The sequence below is a fragment of the Prosopis cineraria genome, unplaced genomic scaffold, assembly GCF_029017545.1.
Source record: "Prosopis cineraria cultivar Desert tree isolate PC_DT_omini unplaced genomic scaffold, ASM2901754v1 PC7, whole genome shotgun sequence".
NCBI classification, from domain to species: Eukaryota; Viridiplantae; Streptophyta; class Magnoliopsida; order Fabales; family Fabaceae; genus Prosopis; species Prosopis cineraria.
Window position 1 is genome coordinate 34,598,200 of NW_026555338.1, and position 9,655 is coordinate 34,607,854.

A 9,655-nucleotide genomic window follows, 5' to 3' on the forward strand; every position below is an offset into this window, starting at 1 on the left:
TCCAGTCATCCACAGCTTTCCTAGGCTGTGAGAAATTAGAACAGGGGACCTTGTACTTCCTTTGCTAAGCAATTCCTGATGGCTCACTGAGGCATGAGCCATGAGAAATCAAAATAAGGGACCTAGTTCTTCCCTCACTAGATTCCTTTAAATTTGGATTGGGTAAAACACCTTCAGCTTGATGCATATACATAACACATAAATGTAACCATAAAGCTCATGTGGCGTACAAGAAATTTATTACTTGAAACACCTTATTACATTGACAGTTTGAAACAAGGCTGTGATTTACAGTTTCACTTATATACCATCTCTGTATACTGCATAGTTATATAGCAGCGAAAGCGAGTTCAGCTATGTAGAACGAAAAGATCAAAAGAATTATACCCAAAAAAAAAAAAAAAAACCTTTAAAACACCCAAAGAAACTGCCCATTTCAGCGAGCAATTGAAATAATCTGCGGCCTTCTCTTCATACAAGTTCAAGCTTCAGGAACGGGAGCCAACAATTCCTGGAAAAAAGTAAATAAAAATAAGCACGAAATTTCCTCAACAGTAGTTAGTAGTTACACAGTAGTGCCCAAGTTATTGAATTAATTACCTCAGAGAATCGCAAATGCCCATGATGTAGTTTAGATGATTTCACAATTGTTTCCCACTTGGGACCAAGCAATGCTGTCTTGGGACTTTGTCCTCGTCCATGAATGTGGGCAACAGGAGAAGACCGCAATGATATGTTCCTCGAGGAAATGATCGGTAAGGTACGGTTAAGCCAAGAATCTGAAGGAGCTTTGGGTAAGGGAAGGGCAAGAGCAAGCTGCAAATTCTGTATATCTGAGTCTCCTTGATCTCTTAGTTTCATTAGTCTAGGGCTTTTTGAGTCAATCTTACCATCGCCAACCACTCTTGGGCTAGCCAATGTACTGAAATCTTGATTCAGAACTTGGTCAACAGATTTTGCAGCTTTTTGTCTCTCTGACTCAACTTCCACATCACCGGCCAATTTGACTTTTCTACATGATATAGAAGTCTGAATTCGGCCATTGAGACTTTCTTGATCGCTAGTTGAATTCATTTTGTCACATTCACCCGCTTTTGGACTTGAATTGTGAGGTAAGTCTCTTCCTTGGTTGACCAGCTTATTAGAAAGATCTGTCTTTCCCATTTGCATATCATTAATAGATCTATCAGAACATGGGATGAGAGATGAATCAAGAGATTCCAAACCTTTAGGTGGTGATGTTGCCTTCTTATCCTCAACAGTCAAAAGCTTGCCATCTTTTCTGGAAATCTCAAAATCATCCCTTTGGTGATTGGTCTGAACCTTCATTTCAGAAGCATTTAAACCTGAATAAGATTTAACCTTCTGTACAGAATCCACATACAGGGTTTTCTCAACAACCGGGCTTGTGCAACCAGTATCACATTGGGTTCCCTCAGAGAGTGGTAATGTGCTGCAACCCCTTCGATGTTGATCAATGTCATTTGCAGACTTTCGAGGAATGCCCATAGAATATTTCTCTTCTGTAGAACCAGTCTTGGAATCTGCCCACTTTTTCTCATAGTAAGCAGTTCTTGCATTCCGCTGAACAAGAGAAGAGATCATGAGATCACCTGACATGAATGAAAGTTGATAGAAAGAAAAGTAAGTAGAGACAAATTAATACCGTTTTTTCAGTTTCACTATGAGGAGCACTTAATCTAGCGTGCGTCTTGTGAACTGGTGAATTTAGCATCCTATCCTGCATTCTCAAACCAGGTATTGGATTCAAAAGGCAGAAAGACGGAAATAGCCCACAAATTTTGCCCGTGTTGTCCCCAAATTCACTGTACAGGTCATCTTCATCTTCACTTTCTTCCTTACATAGTTCTTGGGCATAGGGTGGCAAATTATTTGGCCAGTGCTGATTTACTGTATGGCGTCTTTCTCCATCCATTACCTTCCTCACCTGCCTTGGTTGTTCTCGTGCAACAGGTAGCTTCTTGAAGGCATATTGAGGAGTTTCAGAAGCCACTGCCTGTGCTGCAGGTAAGAACCGATCAATCATGAAGTGACGAGAAAATTGATCTTGTGAGATACTTCGAGATAGATGGGCCTCTTGCTCATCCAATCCGCTCAAGCCACTGACACTACAGTTCATGAAGAATGATTCAGTTCTAGAAAGAGTATCAAGTGCATCTTGATAGGCCTCATCTCCATCATCTGAAACAGAACAAGCCTTTTCTCGGATTGCCTCTTTCGGGCTCTCACGTTTTGTTACATCAGATGTGACACACTGAAAAGTGGACACATCATTGTTAATAGATTTGACACTTGTAGAATTGGATACAGAGCTTCCTTTTCTAGACTGAGTAACTGATGTGTCTCTCGAAGCCTTATCAGAATCTCTGTGTTTAGCTTTCAAAACCCTCCCAGGTGGAAGATTGGGAGTGATAGGAATGTAAGATGGTCCACCAACCTGAGTGTGTGATTTGTTTTCATCTTTGGGTCTTCCAGGAGTCTGCTCCCATACAAAAGGAACTGTTCCAGGATTCCTCACCGGACCCGACTTCAACTCTGACTTGTAAGCAGGAAGAGGAGGTAATCTAGCTGATGATTTTTCAGTTTTCCTTTTATTGTCCTTTCCAGAGGCAACTGTCGACGAGAATCGCCTTACAGATAAAAGCGGCTGATTAAAATCTAACTGCTTTTCTTCCATTAGATATTTTGCAGAATCATGTAGTTTGTTTCTGTAGAACACCCAAAAAAAAAAAAACACAAATTGAAGCAAAACTAATTGTGTATTTTTTTACTAAGATCTACAGAATATCAGGAAAAACAAATGTACATAATTGCACTAGCCAGTTCTACATATATTACTGGGAAGTGTGTAGAGCATAGAACTAGTCAAAGGAAGATAACCCCAAGGCAATCGACACTTGACTAGTGACGATGCAGCAGTTATTGACTTTCAACTAAAAGTTGGGGATATAAGATGTTCTTCCCATCTTTAGGCTGAATCTCATACCTAAACAGAATATAGTCTTCTTGACTACTTAGTAAAGCCTACAAAGTGGACTGTACAACTGGATTGGAGACAATCGAATTGGTTTTTCACAAGATGAAAACCTTTTTGTTGTATTGGAGTTTTCTCGAAGACCTCTCAGAATAGTATTGTGATTGGACCGCCTTAAACTGCCGATAGGCTTGTCTAAAACCAGAATCTTTACACCCGTCTAACAAGTTTGCTATGTGTGAATTTCGAAATTGTTAAAAAGATAATACACCAAGACAGGACAAACCATTACGCTACTCACTCTAAAGTATCAACAAATAAATTAACTGGACAAATGTTTTTGCATACTGCTGTAGAGAGAGAGAGAGAGAGAGAGAGAAATTCTATAAATTCAACGTTTAAAAGGCATATTGAACTGCCAATATCTCATCAATCATCAAGGGCAGGCTAATAAGAAAAAGCTAATCTAGAGCAGGGGAAGAGGATGGAGACGTGAAGCAAATAAGATGTCCCCGGAAGAAGATCAACTATTTCAGTATTTTAATCTCTAGCATCCTACCCAGCTTCTACCTAACTACAATAATCAAACAAACCAGCCATCAAACAAACCAGCCTATGTGCAAAGAGAACAGACACCCGTCAGAAAAATGCAAATTTCAGATTCATCAGTAAATGCTAAAACCAGTATCAGTCAAACGCCTAGCGAGAAAGCTTCGACGAATCGTGAATGCATTGGAATACAGAAACTTCAATTATTCCTTGATATCTTGCCATCAAACAACAAAAAAATCCACCGCAGCGCTCACCGCCGCTATTGACTAAACCCAGTATACACCGACATCGAAAGAGAGAGGGGGGGTTAGTTGCAAAACCTGAAAGAAATGACCCCACAGAGAAACCAAACCGCGTTTTTCCTTGGAATACAGTCGGTGAATGCGAGCTGCAAACGCCTCTCCGGAAATTTTTTATATGGAACAAGAATATCACATAAAGAGGACACGGAAGAAAGAAAAGAAGGATATATAGAACTATAGCTTGCAAGGAGCGAGAGAAAGAAAGTGAAGAAGGGGTTGAGAAAGAATAAACTAGAATGTACGCTTGTGTTTATTACTCCATTGCAGTTGCGAGCTTGCCCGCCGATGCTGCAAAGCCAATTTCATTTTAATCATCAATTTCTTTCTTTAAAATTGAAATTGCACGTTGGTTTGTTTAATTTGATTAATTAAATTAATAATTAACGTTCCTTCCGAAGATTTTTGTGCATTTATTATCGGGCTACTTGGCGTGGGATCATGTGAAAGCCATGGTCCTGGAGGGTGGCTAGTTGAGATGGCTACACACGAAGGATGTGAAAGCGGTATGAAAAGAGTTGAAAAAACGATGGCCCACCTTCTTTACATGTTTAATTATTGGGAGTAATGATCTGTAATCGAGTGTTAATGGGCAAGTGGGTCCCCCTATTTCTTCTTCTTCTTCTTCATTTTCTTGTAAATGCTCTTTTCTTCTTTTGCTTCGCAAGGTATAAAGTCTCAGTCCCAAAAAAATAAAGAACAAGGTATAAAGTTATTTTCTTCTACTTCTGCGAATTTCTTTTCTTTTTCTAAGAGAAGAATATACTAAATTAGACCCTTAAGTAACGCTTAGACTTAAAATATTGGATTTGTGGCTTAATTCATGATTTATTTAATTCATTTTTTACGTTGATTTTCTCACTCACCCTTGCACTGGCAATTTTCAAAAAGCAAGAAAATGTCAGGTAAAGTTTCGCTGTCATTTCATATCAAACAATGAGAGGCAGATAAGATGAATAATAATAGCAGTGACTAAGATACAAAGTAGATCTCATAATGTTGAAGATGATGACTAGCATAGAAATTATAATCAATAGTTAAATAATTGATAATCCTGTTAGGATGATGTTTAGAATGAAGGAATCGCCCTAGCCAGGATAATATTGTCTGAACCTTTGCAAGCTCTTACGGGAAGGAATAGATTCCGCAGGGAATGGAGTTGAACAAGGCATAAACTTTTAATCGTTTTAATTAACATTATATTTGGCATCACGCATGTGGGATGTTAGGGCTATTCATAATTAATCTATTATACTATAAAATATATAATAACTATAAAAATACTTTCTCCTCTCAAAGAAAAAGATGTCCTGTTGACTACTAAAAAGTAAACGTATCTCCTTCCAAGACAAGTATTATATTATTATGGCATTATATGATCAACTTATAACCACATTAAATTTAATGATGCAGTCGTCTTAGAGAAGCCAGGTCCATTCAAGAAATAGATATATGCAACTTCATACATTATTTTAAGGTATTATACAAGGGTTTTAATTCTTGATATATCTTTTTTTTTTTACCAACTAATTTTTTATGTACCTATGTCTTGTGTTTTTTATTTTTAGTATTAACTTCTGGTATCCAAATATGATAACTACTTATCCAAATTCGAGTCGAATCAAACTTCAAATAATAAGTTGATCCCCAAATACATCATCATCATTTTCATCACTCTAAGGATCAAAATAAAGAGTTGATAATTAAAGGACCCTCCTTTCATATGAGTCAACATGTGATGTGTGTTTGTTAGATTTTTTATATTAAATATGTTTAAGGATAATTTATTTTACAAAAATAATTTAAGCCATTTAATTAGATATATCAAATTTTATATATTCTTTTTAATTTTTGCATGTGCAACTTATCTGGGAGAATTACATGCATTGTCCCAAAAACACACTTAAATATTATAAAATATATTGACAACTTAGCAAAAAGGATTGACAACTAGAGTAGTTATGAATTCCCTTTGCTAAGTTGTTGATGAACCTTGTGATTTAAATCTCTTACCCGAATGACTTAGTTTACATATAGTACTTTAAGCTATATTGTGCAACGCCCACCATCTGGGCAAAATATTAGATCCAAGTCCAACTTACATGACAATTGAGTCAGAACATCGGGAAAATTTTAAAATTAAAAAGGAACAAAATAAAAAAGGTACCTGGGATGGAAGTGCACGTTTGACCAGGTGCTACGTATGGGTAGCAACATGAGAGATGCGTCGTAGAAATTAGGAATATATACGAAGTTTCCACTTTCCAGCTCGTTCCCCGAACATTAAACTTGATAAGTCAAGCACCGATTTTTGAAATATCATGTGCTTGCTGGTACCTCAAGGGCTTCCATGAATTATATGAAACAAGACAAAAAGGGTTTCTTCCTCGTTTGACTTGTCCATTCCTTGGTTTTATAACTCTCTCTTCCCTCCTATGCGAGAATGTTATGTTTTGCTTGGTCCCTTGTACCTTTGGACCACTTTATGTTCCCTAGTCTTTTTTTCCATGTTACTAAACTGAATGTTCGGAGGACCATTAAGAAGATATCTGCAAATGCTTACTCAATCAATTCATCAGTATTCATATCAATTGGACTATTCTTTGGTGATTAACATAAAATATTTCATCGTGTTTTTCAAATATTGTACCATATACCAAAAAGAAAACATAAGTACCCGATCCCCGATTTAATATGGAAAGAACGATTTGTTATAGAGGAATTAAATAAAAATACGAGAAGAGCGTGACTATCCATGATTTATAGATAGTTTGGCTCTGTATATGTGAATCTTATTTCATGTTAATATTGATATTCATGTTTGTACAGATGATTATGATCATTGTAAGATAGATAACTTCAGATCATAAGCGAAATGTGCTTTGTGCAATGTGTGAACTACGAGGCCCATTTAAGTAATGGAGCCTATGTTTTCAATTTAGGCCCAAAACCCAACATCCATGCAAAAAAGAAACGGAAGGAATTGTTCTTGAACGAGAAAGAAAAGAAAGCCGCCGAACTAAAATGAGTTGTCGGTGAGATTCGCACCTTTCAAGTCGCCTCTATACATGTTGGTCCAGAAAAGGTTAGCTTTATATATATATATATAGAATTTAGTTTCAAAACCCATAAATTATTTACATACAAAAAACTTGAGAGTTTAAATGGGATTGTATATAAAAATAAATCATGTTTGGAAGAATTATATCCCGAATTCCCCCGATCATGCTTGAATTCAGAGCAGGTAAGAATAGTGGATAAATATAGTTTGTTAGGGAGAATTATATCCTGTATATTTGAAAAAAAAAAATGGAGGAAAAAGTGAATGACTATAATGGTAAGGTCAGCGATCTCATACACAGTTACTTTCTTTTTTTTATTATTTGGTGTCACTCTCTCACTCACTCTTACCACATGTAGGTCTCATTTGGCACGCATGATGAAAGAGTTTTTTGTGAAATTTAAATAAGAATTAGAATTGAAATCATAATCCAAATAGAATTAGATCTTTAAAATATATTTGATATGAAGATAAAATTCTATTACAATCTTAATCAATAAATGTTTTTTCAAAATAGGAAAAGACTAAAGTGTCATTTTCCTAAAATTAAAATTGAGGTTGAGATGGAGGGCAAAATGGTACAATAAAAATAATTTTAAAGAATTGTACCAGTTTCATCATCATTATGGTGGGATTCAATTCAAGAAAATTTCTTTGAATCTAAATTCTTGAGAATCAAGACCCACACATACCAAACATACTTAACCAAAAAAATCTATTTTCAATCATAATTCCTTCCTCACAATTAGGGCAGTAGAAATTGTCCAAAAATCCAACTTGGGAACCAGTTTTTGTTGGTGAACTACCGAGAAAGATACAGACAACCGAACGAGATATTGAATTCATGGGAAGGAGGAGGTGTATGGACTTTGGAGGCTTGGCGTGATTACATGACACATGTTGGTGATGGTGAGGATATTGAAGAGGGAAGCGTGAGAAGAGGCTTTTATGGAGAGAGGGTGTTAGCTTTTTCATGTGTACCAGATGGCCTTGACGCCCGCCAGAAAAAAGGACGCTCACTTATCTTCTGCATCTGTGTTGCCCAAAGCATCGACAACACTTGCCCGTTTTCCAGTCTCTTTCATGCTTGCCACCTATTCCTCCTCCATTATTGTTAAAAACACCCCTCAACCCAAAACCTTTTCATGCGTTTCCCTTTTCTTTTCTTGCTTTTTTCTCTTTATAGAATCGTACAAGTTTTTCATTATTAGAAGCAGTGTTATTTAAAACGATATTAAACATTAAATATTAACACTTCTTCTTATAAAAATTCAAATCTTGGTTCAATTATATATTCAACTGATAAGTATTAATTAAAGCTCAATTGCATATAGAGAATTCATATATAAAACTATTAGTTAAACTTAGCAAAGTTCTGACTCGCTGAAGGTTTTTAATAAGAGCTGGTGAATTGTTTCCTTTTTTTTTTTTGGTGATTCATTTCACTTGTCAATTTCAATTTCCAAACTCAAGATGTAAGGTGTGCGTGTGCGTCTTTTCTCAATTTTTATTATGGTTTGCTTTGGAATAGATTCCCCTCAAAAGCTAAAGTCATGCAGTCAATGCTCGCAAGTTCAAGTTCAATGTATTCCTACAAAAAGGCTACTTTGCTCCAAACTAATCCCTGCATTTTTTTTTCGTTTGCAAATACAATTGACTGCTCTATATTTAAAGTCAAAATCTGAACAAAGAGGGCTCTGCCCCATCATTGCAAAGGTTTATTCATTCATATTTAGCATTTTTTTTTGGGAAAGAATTCTCCATTAACTATCCTGCAAGCATTAAAATTTTAGTCCTAAGGAAAAATTAGATATAGGTCCTATCAAGTAGATTTATTTATAAATAAGTTTCATAAAATTCAAAAATCACAGTCAAAGTCCCTAAGTGTAAGATCTTTCTTACTAATTAACTCCAAAATTGAAGTAATTATAAGACTAACCTAGATAAATTATCAAGTTTGTAAACTTTACATAAATGGGATTCCACATTTTCAAAACTTAAAATATTATAAAATTGTTTTATAAATTAAAATCAGAGCAAGACCTATATACTAAAGAATGAACATCATACAAGGTAAGATGACATTGGGTCGGGGTTAAAAGATTAAAAAAGGATTCTGGCAAAATACACTGCAGCATAAAATTATTTCATGTTGCAACATAAAATGTAAAACCCATGCTGCCGTGACAGATTTTTTGGCAAGATTTATGATGTGCCCATTTCTTCATCCGATATTCAATTGAGGTGATATAAATGTCTACAAAAAGCTTTTTTCGAACTCTAGTTAATGACACTGACTTTACATTCAAATTAGTTCTTAATCAAAAGTTGAATACCAAAAATGCAAACTTACTCATTTATACTTTTAAAACACAACCAGGGTGTCCAAAATCATAACCAAGTAACATAAGCTCACAACCACCCCTAGACCAGCTCAATAGATTTAATAAGACTTGTGTAATATACCACAACACTCCAATAACATGTACAGCACATTTCAATGATCAACTCCTTAATCTTATAAATAACAGGGGGAGTCTCAATCATGTAATCTCATATCTAAATCAACATCATTAACAAATATGCACACTCCTTACTTGCACAAGTATTTTGATCTTATTTATATTTTACATTTAATTCACATACAATCTAGGGTTTAAAATACATAATTTATATTAAGAATCAAATAATGCAAGTAAACAAAAACATTCAATCTCCTAATTGGCATTGTGAAGATAAATCATACAC

At 35.5% G+C, this 9,655-nt stretch overlaps 1 protein-coding gene across 1 annotated transcript; it reads right to left on the bottom strand.

Moving 5' to 3' along the window:
* Nucleotides 1-205: 205 nt before the first annotated feature.
* Nucleotides 206-4,166, bottom strand: LOC129316314 (uncharacterized). The gene is made up of 4 exons (XM_054960671.1): nt 3,868-4,166; nt 1,667-2,729; nt 601-1,584; nt 206-511 (listed from the first exon to the last, which is right to left on the bottom strand). The coding sequence occupies exons 2-4, from the start codon at nt 2,696-2,698 to the stop codon at nt 482-484; spliced, it is 2,046 nt and encodes a 681-aa protein (XP_054816646.1). The 5' UTR covers nt 2,699-2,729; nt 3,868-4,166; the 3' UTR covers nt 206-481.
* Between the last annotated feature and the right edge of the window lie 5,489 nt (nt 4,167-9,655).

Coding starts and splice junctions, on each gene's coding strand:
- LOC129316314 (XM_054960671.1), bottom strand. CDS start 2,698: ATGGAAGAAAAGCAGTTAGATTTTAATCAGCCGCTTTTATCTGTAAGG. Junction 1,585..1,666: donor ATAGTGAAACTGAAAAAACG/GTATTAATTTGT, acceptor TCTCTTGTTCAG/CGGAATGCAAGAACTGCTTA. Junction 512..600: donor GGCATTTGCGATTCTCTGAG/GTAATTAATTCA, acceptor ACTTTTTTCCAG/GAATTGTTGGCTCCCGTTCC.